Source organism: Emydura macquarii, unplaced genomic scaffold, assembly GCF_026122565.2.
Source record: "Emydura macquarii macquarii isolate MOO-44397 ecotype Brisbane River unplaced genomic scaffold, CSIRO-AGI_Emac_v2 contig_2432, whole genome shotgun sequence".
Taxonomy (NCBI): domain Eukaryota; kingdom Metazoa; phylum Chordata; order Testudines; family Chelidae; genus Emydura; species Emydura macquarii.
Genome location: NW_027132569.1, coordinates 3,114,543 through 3,135,508, shown reverse-complemented (window position 1 = coordinate 3,135,508; position 20,966 = coordinate 3,114,543). Strand labels below are relative to the sequence as shown.

At 42.0% G+C, this 20,966-nt stretch overlaps 1 protein-coding gene and 1 pseudogene across 1 annotated transcript in view; one reads left to right on the top strand and one right to left on the bottom strand.

Annotated features, from left to right (window-relative positions):
• Positions 1 to 15,809, top strand: part of MATCAP2 (microtubule associated tyrosine carboxypeptidase 2) — a 44,812-nt gene extending 29,003 nt beyond the window's left edge. The window contains exons 5-7 of the mRNA XM_067562447.1: positions 574 to 879; positions 2,277 to 2,374; positions 14,588 to 15,809. Of these exons, the coding sequence (XP_067418548.1) occupies positions 574 to 879; positions 2,277 to 2,374; positions 14,588 to 14,749 (566 nt within the window). The 3' untranslated portion in view covers positions 14,750 to 15,809. The remainder of the gene's footprint in view (positions 1 to 573; positions 880 to 2,276; positions 2,375 to 14,587) is intronic.
• Positions 7,238 to 11,838, bottom strand: LOC137162560 (E3 SUMO-protein ligase ZBED1-like; annotated as a pseudogene).
• Positions 15,810 to 20,966: the final 5,157 nt, after the last annotated feature.

The window sequence follows — 20,966 nt, the reverse complement described above, 5'->3', positions numbered from 1 at the left end:
GTAGTAGTCACATTGCTTATGCACTACTGGAAGGCACTCAGATACTACAGTGATGAGCATGGTATAAAAACCTCTATAACATAGAATAGTTTAGCTCAGAATAGTAGAAAGTTTCTCCAACTTTTTCTAGGTTTTAGGTGAAATCTCTGTTCCATTTTAGCAGATCAAACCCAAATGAAATCCAGTGGCTTTGACCAAGTTACACTTTTAAGTTTTGTGTCTGTGAATGCCCTGTGTGTTATGCACTTTTGAAAACCTCCCTGCAGGGATTTAGGAGCACATGTCCCACTGACATTCACTGAGACTTGTGCTCCTAAATCCCATAGGTCCTTTTGAAAATCTCCACTGGAATCACCCTGTGGACATGCTGCACAGTTGGAGCTTAGATGAGTGCTATTTCAGTCATTTAATTAACACTGGTAAAATTCTCCACTCTAGTCAAAGCCAAAGTTACCTCCTTTCCCAGTCCCTCATTGAGCCAACAGGTGAGAATCCTGAAGTTGATCGTAAACTTAGCTATTATTTGAGCCATTGGTTGTTATTGTTCTAAGATCGCGGTTTCTTTCCTTCTAGGAACTCATTATTTTCGAGGTATTAACAACAACAGCCAGCCTTGGTGCAATTGGAATGGACGTAAAAAGCTTGGGTTAAAGCCAATCAACCCTACCGAGGAAGGCCTGGCGAGTATTCATAGTGTCCTGTTCCGAAAAGACCCCTTCCTGTGGAGGGCTGCCCTTCTTTATTACACTGTCTATCAAGCTAGCCAAATGTCCTTCAGTCAGCTCTTCCAGGATGTGGGGAGATTTGTCAAGGACCCCAACACTAGGTGGGATTACTGTGTACGAGCCAAGAGAGGGTGGACTGATACTTCTCAGCCAGGTTGGTTTCCTATGCAGTTTGAGCACATTCCATCTTAATTCTCCAAAAGCTTTGCTCAAAATAAGGAGGCTGTGCAGCTGTCTTGGCAGGTTGTAGAATTTGTGCAAAGGATTGTGGAAAAAATTAAACTCTTTGTTTTCAAAAATGGATACCAGAAAGTGGCCAGGATCCTTCATTTAAAACCAAGGTTAAGATTAAAAACAATTTATTTTTGTGGACTTTCAAACTGATTTGGTAAAGGATTTTTAATGACTGTTAAAGGAGACACTCTAAGGATGTTTAGATTCTCAGTTTGACCTCCCTTGTTTTTTATGCCCGGGGCTGGGCTTGTCACCAGAGTGCTGTAGATTTCGGTGACTGGGGGTTTTAAGGCTGTGGCGCTCCTTGCCTTACACTGTGAGATTCCCAGCAAACAAGTCTCCCTAAAGGCCAGTGCCGTTGCTTAGTATTTTTCAAGTAGGCTTAATCCTCTATCCCCGTGGTTCTCAACCAGGGGTATGCGTAGCCCTGGGGATACGCAGAGGTCTTCCAGGTGGTACATCAGTAGAGTCCTAAACATATACAAATACATGGATCCACATCCGATCCGCATCCACTAGAATAAAGTTTTACCCAACCCGCAATCCGCTCTCCCTCTTTTAGATTTAACCACATCCACACATCGACTGTTTTGGAGCCAATAGTTTCCTCTCTCTACCCCATCAGCTGTAGAGCCCCTCTTGCCCCAAACAGCTGATGAGCCCTGCCTGCCTAACAGCTGATCAGCTGTTCTGGCTGCACACCTGATTGGTAGCTGCTCCAGCCCTGCTCCAGAAGTCACTGAGGTCCTGAAATGGTCTGTGGATAGCTGCATCCAGCGATGCAGCTATCCACAGATACAAAGAAGATATCTGCAGATACAGCGTCTGCAGATATACATCAACTCATCCAAATACTTGCCTAGTTTTACAACAGGCTACATAAGAAGCACTAGCAAAGTCAGTACAAACTAAAATTGGTTTATACTCCTGTATGTACTATACACTGAAATGTAAATACAATATTTATATTCCACTCAATTTATTTTATAATTTATAGTAAAAATGAGAAAGGAAGCAGTTTTTCAGTAATAGTGTGCTGTGACACTACTGTATTTTTATGTCCGATTTTGTAAGCAAGCAGTTTAAGTGAGGTGAAACTTGGGGGTACATGAGAAAATCAGACTCCTGAAAGGGGTACAGTTGTCTGTAAAGGTTGAGAGCCACTGCTGTAGCCAGTGGGAATCTGATAAATTTTTCAAGCCCTGGGACAGAAGTATCTAATGGCATGTAACAAAATTATTTTGTGCATAATTACTTTTGGCAAATGCATTACTCTGAAAAAGCCTGAAAAAAATACCATAACTCTGATTCCTTTAGGCTGCTTCAGTAAGGATCAGGTATACTTGGATGGCATCCTCCAAATCCTGAGATACAGGGAGTCCATCGATTTCCACTTGCTGATGGCTCTTGGCAAGGTGAGTGGAATCAATCTCAGAACAGAAGCAATATCAGTATCATTTTAAAAAGCACCTTCCTAAATAGTTAAGTTGCATGAACATTACTGGATCACTTCCTATATGTGTGGTCTTAAAATATTCTGGGGCCCTCTGCATCACCTTGATCTTGAGTCTCCACTGTCTGTAAAATCAGACATCATTGTACATTATAGTAAAGAGGCACCACCAACTTGAAATATAGTCAATTTCAAAGAGTGAATTAGAAGTACTTTCAGGATCTACACCTTCGTGTCAGGTTCCTACCACCTTCTACCTGCCAGTTTGTGGTTTTATAGACACATTTCTCTGTTCTTTTAAATGTTTTTCTCCTCCCAATTTGCATGGGCCTTTTGCACTGCAACAACTGGGGCAACGGGCAAACTTTACACAAATTATGTCAAATCTACAACGTACCCAAATGAAATTAAAAATTAATGTCTCTCTCATCTTGAAATTATTTTAACAGTAGGTGTTTGTAACAATGGCAGGTAATGTATTTTCAGACGGCCGTGTGATTTTGTGTAAGTGGGTTTCCTTTAGCCCACTTGCAGTGTTATCTGCACAAACAGGGACGTAGCCACCAGTTCATAATATGCAGAAGAGGGAACAGCAAAGTGCAAAATTTCAATGTGGGATTTGACTTTCAGATGAGAGTAGGAAGTGTGATCTGTTAGCTGAAGCAGGACACAGGGTCAGGAATCCTAGGCTCTGCTCCCAACTTGACAAGTCACTTAACATCTCTGAGTTTGTCTACACTCCAGCTGGAAGCAAGCCTCCTATCCTGGCTAGACAGACTTGCACTAGCGAGGTTCAAGCTAGCATGTTAAAAATAGCTGTGTGGACATTATGGCACCAGTGGAAACTTGGGTTCTCAAGCCCACCCAGCCTCCTGGCTCTGAGCTCAGGTGGCTAGCCTAAGTCTACTGGTGCTGCAGTATCCGCACTGCTATTTTTAGTTCATTAGCTCAAGTAAAGTGGTCTACCCCAACTAGAAGGCTCACTCCCAGCTGCAGTGTAGACATGAGCATACTGAGATACAGAGCTTATCTATAAATGGGTACTATTATTATTGGTACTATAATAGCATCTAGAGCCCGGCCACATTCAGCACCCACTTATTGTAGGTGCTGAACATACACATAGTAAGGGAATCCTTGCCCTAAAAGCTTACAGTCTAAACAGACAAAGAGGGGAGGAAACGAGATATTGTAATTCCCATTTTATAGATGAGGCACAAAAAGATTAAGTGACTTGCCCATGGTTACACAGGTCATCTGTGGCTGAAGTTGAATCCATGTCTCCTGAATCCCATCCAGAACCATAATCACAGGACCATCCTTCCCCAGTACATAGTGATACTCACCTACCTCTCAGTGCTGCTGTGAGGCTTTGATTAATGTTATTAGTACAGCACTTTGAGGTCCTTGGATTAATAAATGCAGAGTTACTGAAATAGCAAAGTCTGCAGATGCTCGTGCCCTCCCTTTTGTACCTCCACCCATGAAGTCACTTGCAATAAGGAGAGAAGAGAACCCAAACAGGATGTTTGAGCCCTGTGTCCTTCCCCAAAATGATGTTGTTCTACAGTTCCGTAGCTTATTTGCTGCACTCTCTCTTCAGCGTGGTTAACCCCAACCCTTTTTAGGAGTCTGAGGGTTCAAAATGCACAGAACTTGCTTTCTTTCCCATTCTTATCTCATCACTTCTTGGTAGTTTCTCCAAGGGAGAAGCATGAGAAGAGTTTTAAATATAAGGATGGAACAGTTTGTTCTCAGATTTACACTGGAATTTATAGGTTCACATTGGACTCATGGAACTGAACCTTTGGACAAGGTTCCAAGTTTCATGAAGCAGGATTTACATTTCGATAAAACAGGATTAAAACCAAATATCATTGCATCCAGGCTCAGACCCTGGAATGGAGCACTGTTCACTTTGTGCTCCTGCTACTGTGTGACCAAGGTGGGGGCTGGGGCAAAGGGAGGGGAAAGAGGTGACCTATTGCAACAGAGAGAGGAGAACACTAGTTTTAATGGGTTAGCAACTCTTCCTTCTTGGGACCACACAGATTGCCAAGCGCTGATCAGCAGCCTTCTGAGGGAATCCTATTTTTTCCTGCTCATTGCCAAAGCTGTTAGAGTCTGGCAGCGGTTCTAAAACCTGATTGTCCTCACAGCAGTGTAAATAAGGAACATCAATGGTGCCCAGCTGCTGTATGGAAGACAAGAATCAGACTAAGACTTGTCTTCACTGACAAATAAAAAGGCATGATTTTACCACGGGATAAATAATGTGCATTTTAGCTATCCTGTTGTAAAAACCATAGTGGAGACACAGCCCAGTGCTTTGCCTCCATTTAGGATGTTACAGCAACCACACATTCGTTATCTTACTGTTAAAACCTGCTTTTTTAAGCAGTGAAGACAAAGTCAGAGAGGGGGACATATCTCTGCACCCCAGTTCTGGTGCAGGCAACATGCATAAGATGATTCCAGGACAAGTTCACCTCCCCACCCCTCCCCCAAGTACAGGTTAGGGCTTCTCACACCTCTGCTTCAACTACTTCCCCAGCCACCTTCGCGCCTGCCCTAGGGCCTCCTACACCTACAGGCTGGCATACTGCCCCAGAGAGTTCACCAGGGAATCAGTATGACTGATTCTCAAGCATAAGGGGCCACAGGACAACAGAGAGTCAGGCCCCAGGTGTTTAAAGCTAGAAAGGATACCAGAGATGGGTAGTTCATGCTGGCAGTGTATTAACTCTAGCATTATGTGTTTACACTGCAGCTGGGAGTGAGCCATCCCGACTGGGTAGGCTGACTTGTGCAATCAGGGCTCGTGCTAGCACACTAAAAATAGCAGTGGGCAGCGCTGTACTGGCAAAGGCTTGGGCTAGCCACCTGACCTCAGACCTACCCAACTCCCTGATCCAAGCTCAGGTCACTAGCTCAAGGCTCTGGCTGCGTAAGAGCATCCACCTGCTATGTTTAGCCTGGACTGGGAGACTTGCTCCCAGTTGCTGTGTAGACATACAGCACAGTGCACTGGCCCTTTGGGTGTCAACTGGGGGGAAATTACATGAACAAAATATGTAGAAATTGCCTCAATTTACAAGTTTTGCAGAAAACGCTAAAATAGGCTTTCCCACAAAATCTACAGAGTTCCATTTTAAGCAGAGTCCTCTGCAAATAAATGGGAAAATTTCATTTCTTCCTTCAAGAGGGCAAGATGTTTCTTGTGTTTTAAAGAATATGTCCATGCAGTGGTTTCACCATAGCCTCACTGATAACCATTGACAGGCTTCTTGCTGTTCACTTGAAAACTTAATTTGATGTTACCTCTTTCTTTACATAGCTTCAGGGAGGCTAGAATGAGCTCCTCATCTTTGAAGGGGATGATGTATAGGAAAGCCAGTGGTCTACCCAAGGCCTTCGCTCCATTTTGGAAGCCTGGTCAGGAACATGTGACTCAGGACATAAATTGCTTCCTGCTCTCTAGATAAAGTTATAGGGAAATACCTTATTTATATGGAGAAAAAGCAGATGTGGTTAATAGTATTCAACAAACAAGGAAGCTATACCAGATCATTGACATACAGAAGTTACCAAGTAGTTTGACTTTCGTGTTTGCAAACCATTTCAGAAACACACAATGGGCCAAATCCAATGAAGTTACATTTAGTCCATATATTATTAAGCGGTATAATGATGTCACATTGGATGGACAGGTGACAAATGACTATTTATAGGTGACAGTGGTAGCAGTCCCTATAGTTAAGGCTGCCTAACATTTTCTGTTACAAGAACCTATTCTGGAGTTGTTTATTTTTAAATGCTAATACTTACCATTTGGGCTGAAATTTTCTATTGGTTGTCTGCCTTAGGGTGACTTTTTGGGAAAGTTTCAACCAAAGCAGCTCAGCTGTTAGGTTAGTGAAAAATATGTTGTTTTGCCCATATTAAAAAATTTTGACAGCTGTTTCATTGACTAGCTATCATGCAGCTTTGAAGCAGGGATGGTACATTTGTCAGGGAGTCATTCTTAAATCAGGGATGTGCTTTTAGGTGTCCTTATTTCCCTGTTATCCAAATTTGGCCAAGTTATAAATTAAAAAAAAATTTAAAATTAAAAAAAAAAAAAAAAAAGTGTCACACTTGATACATACTCAATAGGTGTATTTTAGAAGCTGGCAGCATTATTTTCTGAAGATTGCTTCTGTACTGAACTTGTTCAATCCCCACACAGTGCCTGTGTGCCTACTGGATTGAGCATGCACCATCCCTGCACAGTGACTGCAGTATTGCCAACCCCCCGTGTTTAAAAAAAAAAAAATCACAAGTCAAACCCTTCAAAATCATGAAATTGCCTTAAAAATTGTGAAATTTTTAAAATAAAAATTGTGTTCCTCTTGTCTTCCGGTGTTTGATCGTTTAGCGTTCATAGTTTCAAGGTTTTCTTTGGAACTATGAGGGCTAGAAGCGAGGGTTGTCAAATAATTACAAAAAGTCATGATTAATCATAGTTTTAATTGCACTATTAAACGATAATAGAATACCAATTTAAATTTATTGCAAATATTTGGGTGTTTTTCTACATTTTCAAATATATTGATTTCAATTACAACACAGAATACAAAGTGTACAGTGCTCACTTTATTTTTTATTACAAATATTTGCACAGCAAAAAGATAAACAAAAGAAAATGAATTTCAGTTCCTCATACAAGTATTGTAGTGAAATCTATTATAGTGAAAGTGCAACTTACAAACAGATTTTTTTTAAACATAACTGCACTCAAAAACAAAACAATGTACAATTTTAGAGCCGACAAGTCCATTCAGTCCTATTCCTTGTTCAGCCAATCGCTAAGACAGACAAGTTTGTGTACATTTACGGGAGATAATGCTGCATGCTTCTTATTTAAAATGTCATCTGAAAGTGAGAACAGCCGTTTGCATGGCTCTGTTGCAAGGTATTTACTAGCCAGATATGCTGAAAATGTGTATGCCCCTTCATGCTTCAACCACCATTCCAGAGGACATGCCTCCATGCTGATGATGGGTTCTGCTTGATAATGATCCAAAGCAGTGCAGACTGGTGCACTTTTATTTTCATCATCAGAGTCAGATGTCAGCAACAGAAGGTTGATTTTCTTTTTTGGTGGTTCAGGTTCTGTAGTTTCCACGGAGGAGTGTTGCTTTTTTAAGACTTCTGACAGCATATTCCACACCTCGTCCCTTTCAGATTTTGGAAGGCACTTCAAATTCTTAAACCTTAGGTTGAGTGCTGTAGCTATCTTTAAAAATCTCATATTAGTACCTCTTTGTGTTTTGTCAGATCTGCAGTGAAAGTGTTCTTAAATAGAACAACATATGTTGGGTCATCATCCAAGACTGCCATAACACGAAATATATAGCAAAACTACGGAGCAAGAGACATACAATTCTTCCCCCAAGGAGTTCAGTCACACACCTGCAGGGCTCAAGTAGTGTTTCTAGCTTTTGCAGTTTTTCAAAATCATTACCTGTCAGCACTGGTAGATTAGCTCTTCTAAAGCACAATGTGGCTGTGATAGTGGCTTTATTTCTAAGCAGGTGTTTAATCAGACCCAATGTGGAGTTCCATCTGGTTGAAATATCTTGTACAAGAGGTTCTTGTTTCTGTCCAGTTGCAGCTTGTTGTATTTCTTGCTCTGTACTGTTCGCTGGACAGTGTTTGAAATGACCCACAAGTTTTCTATATTTTGCCAGCACTTTTTCAAACCATCACTAAGCACTACTGTAATGGATCGCTGTAGACTGAGCAATTCATGCTTTCAAAAGGCAAAATGACTGGCTGCTGCTATCATTATGTGCACTGTCAGTACTAGTTACTTAAAAAAATAATCACAATTAATCGCGAGATTAAAAAAGTCACATTGATTTGTTTTGTGTTAATCGATTGCAATTAATTGACAGCCCTACTAGAAACTTACTTTATGTAACTGACAATCTCAGATTTCATTAAATAAGCTGATTCCAGTAGCTGGGTCTTTAAAATAATCAAATTGTGAGCATTGGCAATGCTGCTGAATATGTTCTGTCATAGTACTCAGTGCCCAGCTTACTGGCACCCAGGGAACAAAGAAGAGATGGAGGAAGCAGACTAGCTAGAATGCAAAGAGGTGAGGGGAGACTAGGAGTACAAGCAGGGGGATGAGGGGGAAGAATGGGGGGAGAAGAGGAAGGACAGAGGCAGCAAGGTCTATAACCACTTTGAACACATTCCCGTTCAGAACCTAGAAATGAACTCTGGAATCCTGAGTTTCTACATTTCTCTGCTGTCAGCAAACGGGTGTGAAACCCACTAGCAAACTGTGGCCCAGACCCTCAAAGATATTTAGACTCCCACATTTCATTGATTTCAGTGGAAGTTAGGAGCCTAATAATTTTGAGAATCTGGGCCCATGTGTCTAGTGGCTGGTCCACAAAGAGGATAATAGCCAACTACTGCTACTAGATACTCCATCAAAGTGGTGAAAATCTAGACTGTGGATCCAAAGGTGTCACCCCGTCAATGACCCTGCTAGTACCACATGATGTAAATTCTGATTTTGCAGTTTGCTTTTATTAAAACTTTAGGAAATTACATAGGATAAAAACCATGTTAAAAGAACATTAAGGTTGCAAAATCAAGTGCTCAAAAGTTAGGAGCTGCCAGAATTAAGGTTTCCTGTGCAATCTTAATTCTGCCCCGTTGCGTGCATGCATTATGATACAATGCAATTACATAGTCACATACTATTTTTCTACAAGACCAGCCTCATTCAGTGCACTGGGTAGTTTAGCCTTAAGGAATGAAAGGAGTCTGGGTAGTGTTTGAAGCTGTAGTGTGTCTGTAGGACCCCTGCCTCGTTTGCTGCAACAGTTGGAAGGTGTATAGTGAAGGAGGCAAGGGGTTGCAAGAAAAGAAAGGAGGGTCTCATGGTTAAGGCAGTTGAATGCTACCCTGGAGGATTGGATTCTATCCCTGCTTCTGCCATAGAACTTGTATGCGATGCTGGGCAAGTCTTTTAAACCAAACTTTTCACATGTGGTCACTAACTACGTGTTCCTCATTTTCTGGGTGCCTAACTAGAGACCCTGAGGTCTGATTTGCAGAAGAACTGAGCACTCACAGCTGCAACTGAAGTCAGTGGGAGCAGTGCTTTGAGCATATAAACTGCTATAAAAATGATAAGTACTTGGAAAAAAATCAAGCCCTAGATTGGGCACCAAAAATTAGTCAACACTTGGCTTTAATCTCTGTGCCTTTTCTCCATCTAAAATGGCAATAATACCACCTTACATCACAGGGAAATTGTAAAGATAAATTCATTGTTGTTTGTGAAACTCTGAGATACTACGTTGATTAAACATACTAGAAAAGCCCTTGAGGAAATTAATAATTTTGTCTTGGTGCAGGGTTTGAATGATTTGCAATAATATGGCCTGAGGCTACACATTGAATGATGAGGATAAAAATAAATACTGAATCAGTAAGCACTGTCCATCCTGTGCACTGAATGAGGCAGGTGTCCTGTGGAAAACATAGTAAAGTATCATGCAATTAAAGACTATCATAATGTATACACACAAGGGGACCAAATTACAGTTGGACAGACACCCTTCATTCTGGCATTTTCTAATTTATGAGTGCTAGGTTTTGCAACTTTAGTGTTCTTTTAATGTGAGGTTTTTAATGTAATTTTAATACATTTCATTATAAGTATCTTTTGTAAGAAAACCAAGACTGAGACATGTAAGAGCAGTGGCTGATCTTAGAAAGACAAATTCTGCCATCAGATATGAATATAAACTCCCACAGGAATTTGACGTATGGTAGTGTTATGATAAGACCAGCTTACCAAAAAAAATGAATATTTTGATAGTCCAAAAAGAATACTAAGCTTTGCTGAAAGAAATTGAAAGAGTAAAGGATCCAATCACAATGAAGATAGTTTCCCAAGTGGATGGCGCTCACTTCAGTCAGAAAACTTGAACACGGTCTCATGACTTATTGCAGCAGTTCTGGACAGATGACAGGTCACAAGATGCGCATTTTCCTACTAAGAATGCAAGTTCTATGCAGGTTTAAAAGGGAACAGAAGGATTAGAGTGCTGCTAATCATTACTTTGTACATTTTATTGGTAGTTAAAATGAATGTGTCTGTAAAATCAGGGTCCTGATTTATCCTGGAAATGTGTTTAGTATAGTGCTCATGGAGCAGTTTCTATGTTTTCTTCCCTTTCCTCAGTGCTGAAAGCCTTGTCAATCCCCGAAAAAGTCCTGTCTTTTGCTACTTCTCATTTTACTTGGGATTGTGAAGACAGCAGTATGTAGGAATGCAGAGAGAGTCTGACTAGTGTGCTGGCCATGTCCAGATGGGGGGAAAGAGATGAAAGAGGCTGAAGCCTAGAGAGAAAGAATACTTGAGAAGTAGCCATTTTAGAGATTTGCAGTGGTTTATCTAGGAATTAAATCTCGGAATCTTTACAGCCTAGAACATGAGAATCATGTATGGAGCTTTGTTTCTGTTGTCCAGCATTATTTGTACATTGCACGTGATTCTTAAATGCATCAAATTCAAGATTTTTGAAAGTCACAATAGAATGTAAAATGTCTAACACATTTTTGGAAAGCAAGCTGGCAAGATTGATCGAAAAAATCAGCTTCAGAAACAACTCAAAGGCAAGAATCTTTTTTTTTTCTTTTGGCCCAGTACAACAGTTTTGCTTGCACATGGGGATGAAAGTAGCCTATTAACAGAAGGCTATGTGGTGATGCAGGTTTTTCCCTCCTAAAATGTTGCCATGTCATTTTTAGTGATGACAGTGGCTGGGGGAGATGCAGCTTCACTGGGTTATAATTTGATCATAGTTAATGCAGTGATACCATAAATACCATCCCGACAAAATAGGAGCATTGAGCACCTGTGCAGATTCCGATCAAATAGGAATTTTACCTTTTGTAAGAAACAAAAATAAAGACTTCATTGTCCTTTGGGGGGAGCAGGTTGAAATTTTAAGGCAGGGCATCAAAAGGGCGTCAGTCAGAGTGACCCTGACTCAAGTGGTCTCCAGTAGCCTATTAATTAATTAGCCTGCTTCCGTTTCCCTCCTTCAGAGACCCCAGTAACTCCACAGAAGCTTTCTTGACTCAACCGTACTCTCCTTGGGGCCAGTATATTGCCAAAACAGAGTTTCAAATCCATAACAAAAGTCCCAACGGTAGTCCATTTCTCCCAGCCAGTGTTCATAGCCTGTAAAATATCACCTCCTTGGGTCCATCAACACAGCACATACCACGCTCCAGCATCTTCACCACACCCAGACTTTTCTTTGATCCTCTCCAGTCCTTTCCCAGGACAGCCACCCCTGCTCTTCCCAGGCAGGACCCCACATTGCCTCTCTGCTGGGTGTTCATCCTCACCAGGGGAGCATCCCTCACTCCCCCTGGCCCTCCGATCTCTCCAGCCCTCTGGCTTGGGGAGGTTAGCCAGCAAACCCCTCTTGCTCTCCTGACTTTAGCCTTTACCCAGGAACAACCTACAGCGACCTCAGGTCTCTGGCAGTTTTCACCAATTTCCCAACTCTCTCTGGGTATGTCTACACTGCAGTAAAAGAACTGCGGCACAGCCATGGATGACCTGGGTCAGCTGAACTTGGGCTTGCTGGGCTCAGGCTGCAGGGCTAAAAACTGCAGTGTAGACGTTCAGCAAACCACCTGCCTCAGGGAGTCAGAAGAACTTTCTTTAGCCTTCCTTTCCCAACCTGCTATTCCACTGCCAGCCTGTGATTTAAGCTATATCCTAGTGAAGCTACATTTGTTTCCAACCCAGCAATAGCATATGAGAGCACTGTGGAGGTGGGAGAAACTGATGCAATCCTAGAAAGCTCTCTGGCTACCTCACCACATTCTATAAAAACAAATAATACGTCTTGTATTTGTTCTTCATTTACAAAGAGAACACTACGCTCGAGCTGAAATCTCTTGCTGCAGAAACATTTCCAAGATTATTTAAAAAAAATCTCTTTATAAAATTAATGTTGTAATGGCACATGCTCAATTAGCAAAGAGAAGAAGGAATCGTGCAGGGCGAGATCCTGCAAAAGTGCTCGTGAGAGCAGAGGACGTGGGTGCACCTGCAATTCCCCATCCCTATGCAGGAGCAGAGCAGGATTACCGGCTTGTCCTCAAGAGAGTTCTAGGGAAGAGGATCTGCTACTATCCCATCTGGCACAACATGGCCCCAGGGAAATGTGGTTTGCCAGCTAGTAGAAACATCCATGCCTCAGTCCTGCCAGTGGAGCAGCCACGTAGGTTCCATCATGCTGGACATTGCCCAAAATGCTGTCAGGATGGCTCTTGTGGCTAACACCCGAGCCAGCCCCCCTTCGCACTTCCTCCCTGCAGGATTCAATCAGAGAGCTGCCAGCTTGCATAATTTTATCAGGAATCTTGGGATAGCTGGGGTTTTTCTTAAAGCCGCAGCTCCTCGAGTATATTAATTATGTGAGACTCTCAGCTGTTATTTAAAAAAAAAAAAGTGTATAGTCTTTATGGTAGTGGAGAAATGCATGAAAACATATGCCATTTGAACTCGGATGGCTCAGAAGGCAAAGAAAAGGAACCCACAATTGATTGTTACAAAAGTAATCTCATGATTGTTGAGACCTTACTCATTATTTCTGAATGCTTAGATTGTCAATACTGCAACCATAATTTGCAACAAGTTATTTACTAATTGGTATGCCACCTATCCAAGTTTTCTCAGTATTGTTCCTTTTTGGAGATACAGATTTCCAAAGACAGCTAAGGGAGCTCAGTACACAGTTTTATGGGGCCCAAATCAGCCTGCATGTCCCAGTGTTTTGTAACTCAGAGGGTGGCAGCCCTCATGATAGAATAAGACATTTTTATTTTGCTCTGTACAAGCACAAGTGAATTATTGAGGATGAAACTAAAGCTTTGGAAACTTGGGTCCTGTTAATACTTCCCCAAAGCTTCTCTGAACCATTTGAGGACTCCTCCCACCCCTGCAGTCGCCATACATTCGGAGAGCCTTTCCACTTCTCTTTTTAGTTCCCCAAACCTTGGCTGCAACAGCTCCCCTTCCCTTCTCACATCTTCCATCAGGCCTGCCCCTCCCCTTGCATGTGAACTTGTGCAGAGCAAGTTTTCTATCCCTTCCTCCTCACCTAAGAGGGCCTGCAATAACCCTAATCCTTTGTGCATGGAAGCTCATTCTGCCTTTCAAATCTTGCTCACATGGTGGCTTCTGTGTCAGAGCTCCCTTACCCCAATTGCATTGGGCATCTCCACCCAGGAAAGCTCCAGAGCACATAAGGTTTGCAAGGAGATATCAGCCCCAGTGTAAGAAAATGGACATTTGCTGGGACATACAACAGGATCATCAAAAATGAAGAGGTGGAAATGCCATCCTTGTGGTTGGGAGGGAACTCAGTTTTTCCAGGCTAGTTCAAGCACAAATCCTGCTTCCATTGAAGTCATTGAGGTCTGGTCAACATTACAGAGTTAGGTTGGTGTAAGGCAGGTTACATCGACCTGACTGTGTAAGCGTCCACACTACAGTGTTCCACCCACCGATTTAACTCACCCGCTATGCCGGCATAGCGCTTAGGTCAATGTAGTTAGGTTGACGCAGTGTCCATGTAGTCAGTACATAGCTTACATCGCTTGTTGCTGCCTTTGACGGTTGTCAGCCCTGGAGCGACGTGGCTATGGCAGTCAGTAACCCATAATGCCCCCACTTAAGTCAGTGCAAGCACTCCTGATGAGGACATGCACAGAGGTAGTGTGGACACAGAGCCGATTTAATTACTGCAGTGGCTGTAGGTCGATTAATTTAAGTCGATTTAATTTTGTAGAGTAGACCTGCTCTGAGAGTCTGTTTGTTGACTTCAATGGAAGTAGAAACAGGCCTCCTTTGAAAGGACATAGTAACTCCTCTGGGATCATGTTGTAATACTGGGCCATGCATAAAGCCAGACTCTATAATCACCTCGAGAGAAGGATTCTGACAAGCGGCTTTAAAACACCCATGCCCTGGAATCCTTTTGTCACCTATGGGAGGGGAATGCAATGGTGTTTTAGACATGTAAATATGCAAAATGGGTACAACTTTGAATTAACCCCCTCGCCTCTCCTCTAGATTTCTTATGAGGATGTGGATCGCTTGAAGGAATTTGCTGCGATCGAGAACATGAGGGTACCACACTTCTTGCAGGACCGTGTCAGATATATGGGACACTTGGAAAAGATCATGGAAGTCAATGATCTGACTGACAAAGAGCTCCAGGATCTCATATTTTAATAGTCAGTCTCTTACCTGAAATATGTTCTGTATGCAGAACTGGACTTCACCACAGCTTGCAAAAAATAGAATGATTCAACTTATTTTTTTGTTTTTGGCAAAAATCTGGAATATTTAGCTCTGTTAATTTTTTAAAGAAAAAATACAAACTTCAGACTACTGATTCAGAAACGTTTCTTTGAAGAAAAAGAGTTCTTTGAGATTCTTTCCTCATTTCATGATATATATTGTTTTTTTTACAAAAAAGCTTTGTGCATCTTCCCAATAAATTATGGATTGAACATAGCTACATCGTTTAGGAGTTCCCTTGTGACTGCTCAGAGTCCCATTGTCCCTTAAATGTTCTGTACACTAAGCAGGATTGTTAGAAATTTCTTGCTTTTATGATACGCTGCTTTTTGTTCTTTCAGAAGTCTCTGTTTTGTAATTTTTCCCCTTGGCTCACTGACATTGGCCTCATTTCTGGTCATGGCCTTCACAACAACAAAAACCAACCAACAAAACAACTGTGGAACTGCTATAGACTATGCCACCATCTTCTTAACTCTATCCCATTTTATACTGCTTCCCTCATTGTAAGATCCAATGCACAGACACAAATCAGACATAAATATGGTAACATCCATAAGCCAGTAGGAGAGCACCTTCAATCTCCCAGGACACTCCGTAGCTGACTTGAAAGTTGCCATACTTCAACAAAAAAAACTTCAAAAACAGATTTAAGCGAGAAACTGCAGAGCTGGAACTCGTATGCAAACTTGACACAATCAGACTGGGTCTGAATAGGGACTTGGAATGGTTATCTCATTACAAGAAGTAATTGTCACTGTTCACAGATTCTTACCTTCTAATCAACGGTTGTGAATAGGCCTCATCTGCTCTAACTGAATTGGTTTTGTTAGCACTTGCCCTCCCCATTGTTATGTTTCTTACCCTTGGATGTATATAGATACACACCTCCTATCTGTGATTTCCATTTCATGCATCTGATGAAGTGGGTTGCAGCCCACAAAAGCTTATGCCTACAGAAATTTGTTAGTTTTTAAGGTGCTACAGTGTGACTCTTGTTGTTTTTGCTGTATACAGACTAACATGGTTACCCCTCTGAAAAAATGCACAGACACACTCCCTTGCACAACAGTATTGTAGTTTGGACATGCTATAAAGAGGTGATTTCCACACTTCATGTTTCAAATAGCAGCAGTAAATGTTTAAATGGCCATAAACAGGCTAGAAAGTTGCCCTCTTCATCCCAAGAGGGGTTGTGCTGTTTCAGCATTATATGCCTTTCACTTAAATGACTGTCCTCGCGTTTGTACAGTACATGTTTCAAGAGGCTGAGTTACAGGAAAGGGCCTTTTTTTGGCCCTTGAGAATATATTTAGCATGTTTAGCAATGGAACGTGTTAGTGGTTTGGAAGGAGGACTGGCTGAACTGAGAATTTTCTGACTAATGTAGGTAATAAATCTAGATACTGGGCCATATTTCATTTCAAAAAGCAAAAACACCCCTTAGTTCTAGCAACTGGGGGTTTGGTTTCTTAAGGTGGTTTAGGCCCCAGTGCTGCAAAAAGCTCTGCCCACATGGAGCTCACTGTAGGATTGGAAACTTTAACTGGGGGTGGGACAACAAAATTCACAAGCACCCTGTTCCAATGTCCAAAGCAACTGCAGTGTTCTTATACATCTGAAGCATCCTTAGCTCTGTTTTAAATGTTGGTGATATACAAAACAAGTAAAGAAAGCACGTTACCGTAAGGTCATCTATTCAGACTAATTGCTTAGGCAAGGCAAGAGGGCTTTTCACTACAGAGACCACATTTTCTGAGTCCAAAGTATTACAAAAGCACTACCGGAAGTTCCATAGTAAAGGCTCAATTGAGCTTTGCATCTCACGTATTGGACTTACTTTTAATTTATATCATTTTACCAAGGCTAAATTAAGCCTCTAGTCCCTGTGCCTCTGGAGGAGTCATAGGGCTGGAAGGGACCTTGAGAGGTCATCTAGTCCAGTCCCCTGCACTCATGCCAGGACTAAGTAATATCTAGACCATCCCTGGCAGGTGTTTGTCTAACCTGCTCTTAAAAATCTCCAATGATGGAGATTCCACAACCTCCTTAGGCAATTTATTCCAGTGATTAACCACCCTGACAGTTAGGAAGTTTTTCCTAATGTCCAACCTAAACCTCCCTTGCTGCAATTTTAGCCTATTGCTTCTTGTCCTGTCCTCAGAGGTTAAGAAGAATAGGGTTCAGCTTGCTTTGCGTCAGAGGGAGAAGAGAATAGGAGCCAAAGCTCCACTCACCTGCTTGAGGGAGGGGTATACTGGCCCCAATTTTCCCCTCACTCTGTATGTCAGGAGCTGCCTGCAATACGTGGAACACTAATGCAGACACACCACAGGAGTGGGGAGGTCTTACACCCTGGTGGGGCTGCATATGGCTGAATGACTATCCAGCCACCTGTGTGGAACTCAGTGGTCTTAGATCAAGGAATGGAATAACCCCCAAACGCTCAGACTTTACACCAAGTACAATGGTGTCCATGCCAGATTTAAAGTTTGTGACCAGTGTTAAAATGAAAGGAAAAGAAATCTCACGTGGCCAAGAGGATTTGAAGTTTTTTAAATAACCCATAAAACCAGCTGCATTTAAAGTAGTATCACATGTGTGCTAGGATGGCTGCCTGCTTAAAAAAAAAAAAAAAAAGCATTTGAGCTGCTCCAGAAATTCAATGAGCAAGTTTGCCAATTTACAAATTATGGACCAAGAACACCTCATGGCGGCCTTACTTTTGTATTGTTAGCAGCTTGAAAGCCTTTTAATCTCTGCATTCTAGTGGGTGAATCTTCCTCTCTGCCCCCAAAACATCAATCTTAGCTTTGCCTGCCTAGCTTTGTTTCAAAGCCCTACCGGCAAACTGAGTTGCTGTACGATTGCGTCAACCTGGTAGAAATAGTTGCAGTTCAGTCCCCACTAATGCACCCAGACATTCAGAATGTCAGCTCAGCTATTTTGCTGCGAGCAGCAGAAGCGCAGATAAAATTTTTCCACATGTCAAAGGTTGAATGTGAAGATTCCAGATAAAAGCCATCCTTGGAGGTAATGGGATTGAGGGTTGTGGAGTTACACCAGGGATGCATTTGGCCCACTGTTGTGACAGAGGTATGTATGTCCCATTCTTTGTGAAAGAAAGGTGAAATTTTCTTAACTAAATAACCCCTGCATTTCCCCCCAGTCACTTCTGTAGTAAATACAGATACTTAAGCAACCCAGTAGTAGTCATGGTAATAGTCGGGACTATTCTATTTTCAATAATGGTGTCACTGAAAACATGACGTTTATTTGTTACTTTGCTACAGAATATGACTGTTACAGTTCCTTCTCAACTGCCCGTTGACACTCCAATACTGCTTTCTGGGTTTGCCAATGGGAACTCCAGGGACTTATTTTTCTTCTCTAAAAGCCCTGGGGTTTATTCTCCCTCACAGCAATTGCTCCCATTCCACTTCTACCATTCTTCATTATGTGAATCGGTGTATTCCAGTACAAGGTTAGATTCTGGAAGTGTCAGCAAAACAATAGTACTGTAGCAGCAGGCACACACGTCAACCTCTATTTTTCAGCACCGAACTTGTCCTGCCTCCTTTGTAACAGTATTTCAGATTTGTAATGGTACTTTTTTGTAAACTTTTTGAAATTTTTATTGTGATGGACCTTGTTATTGTCAGAGAATTGAAGTTCTGTAATAAAGTATGTGGATGATACTACGTATAAAGTCACAATCAGAAAGTCTCACAATATCGATCAATGTGATAACAGACTTCTGATCTTTAATAATTGTTTAAGTTGCAAAATGAAGAGTATCACCATCCAAAGTGTCCCACATGCCCTTCCATCTCTCCCTCTCTCTTCCCTGACTCCCACTCACCTCACTCACACCCAGAGCCTGATCTACATCAGAAAAGTTAAACAGGGGTAACTTAATTCAGATAAAGACCTTTAGATGCAACAAAGTTGCAAATGTAAACACACAAGTTAGGATATGAAAGCATTGTGGTTCGCAGTGCCCTTGTTAGTTTAAAAAAAAAAAAAAAAAATGACTAGGTCTAAAGCTGTGAGAACGAAAGTTTTCATCAAAGTTTTCCATGGAAAATTCTGACTTTTTGGCAAAAATTGAAGCCCAAAAGTTTCTGGCCAAAACTTCATTTGTGAAATGGTGCCACTCTGCCTCATGGGAGTTTTGGTTTAGGTTTCTCATAAATCTCTTTCTCCTAACTGTACTCTCATTAAATATTAGCGCATAAGTTACCAACTCTAAGTCAGTGTGATAGAACATGAATGTTTTCCATTTGTTATCGGTAGCAATCTGAAATTCATTAAAGACACTCCAGTGGCAAACCTACAACAAGAAGAATTTTTAAGTCCCTCCTACAGCTTTTGAGTTGTGTGAATAAAGAATGATAGTCCGTAAAGCTTCCTAACTGATGATTTGCACCAACACAAAAGATACAGCATGGGCAGCAGCAGTATAAACTTCCTCACACTGCAGCATTAATATTGCTCTGGAGGGGCCATCTCGCAGGGTGTTTTCCATGTCCATTTGATCTTTGGCCTTTGAATGATCACAGGGGTACCAGTATAGCCAAGCCCAGTGGGTTTCAGGATGTGGCTCTTGCTCATTGGAAACTGGACTGACCGCAGGAATTTATTTTAAATTGATTGCTATAAGTCATCTGATGATACTAATGCCTAGGATCTTTCCTACAAAGCTGGCTCAGGCCCATAGAACTAGCAATCTGCCAGATAAAGAGGAACTCCTTTCTTTCTAATAATCTCTCCACTCCCTCATATATGTTAATAGAGCTGGTCTGAGAAAATGTGCTCCCCCACACCTCTCCATTGAAATTTTCAACAAACATGAAAACATACAAATTTTCCACAGAAAAATTCAATTGATCAACAAAAAACATATTGGCCAAAACTGAGTTGTACTGCCTCATGGGAGTTGTCTGCTCCTCATGTCCTAGTCTCCTCTATGGGCCAGGATCCCCAGCTGGACTGAATCTCCCATAATGCACTATCATGTTGTTATGTCTACACTACCAACTTATGTTGTTATAACTATGTTGCTCAGGGATGTGGAAATTCCACACCCTTAAGTGAAAGTTATACCAACCTAACTCCCGGTGAGACAGCACTGTGTCAACGGAAGAGCTTCTCCCGTTGACATAATCCACCTCCACCTGAGAGGCGATAGTTAACTACACGTGTATGCAGCGTCTACATTAAGCGCAACAGTGGCGCTGTAAGCGTAGACAAGCCCACAATCTCCCTATTTGGGGAGTCCTGGAGTCCCTGGTTGTAGTTCATTATGGGAGATGTAGCCCAGCTAAGGATCCTGGCCAGTAGAGGAGAATGGGGACACAAGGAGAAAACTACAACACCCATGAGGCACTACAATTTCCAATTTCTAAATATTTAGACAAAAAACCGAAAGCAGACAACCCAATTTTCCCCTTGACAAAACACTTCTGGTGGAAAAATTTTGACCAGCCCTCCCATTAAACTAATTCTTTTTGCAGGCAGTGCTCCCACCTCCTTTGTCAATTACAGAAACAGCACCTCTGGCTATGCAAAACAGTTTTTATAGACAATGCCTTATATAGGAAATAGCTTTTAGCCAGCTGGGGTCTTGGTTCAGTTGTCACTCTTAAGAGTAGACAGCCCCCTACTGAATCATCAACACCACTTTCTGGAACAAATAGGGGTTCCTGGGAGGGGTGGGGGGGGGGGAGGAAAGGGGTGTCTCCAGTCCAACTATGGAGGTGGCCCAATCCTGTTTAGCTTGTGAGAGGGGATAGAAATCAGAGCCAACTGTTACAGGGGGACAGACAACAAGTTTAAAAATAAAAACAAAGAGCCTGATCCTCCACTTTACATAAAAAAGTGTGAAACTGAGGTACGTATATGAGAGGAGAACAAGGCCCAAAGTGACATGAAGGAGGAAAGGCATAAAGGGGAAGATTCTGTCCTTCCACTAAGGAGCCTTTACACCACACTGGAGGCCTTAGGGGGCCTTAAAGATTGTGGAAATGGCTCTTAAGGGAATACTGCCAGTGGCGGGGGGGAGGGAGGAGGAGCACAGGCAGCAGAAGTGCATGCTGAGGGAATGGCTGGAGCACACCACACTCCAAACATTATGAGCAGTGGAGCA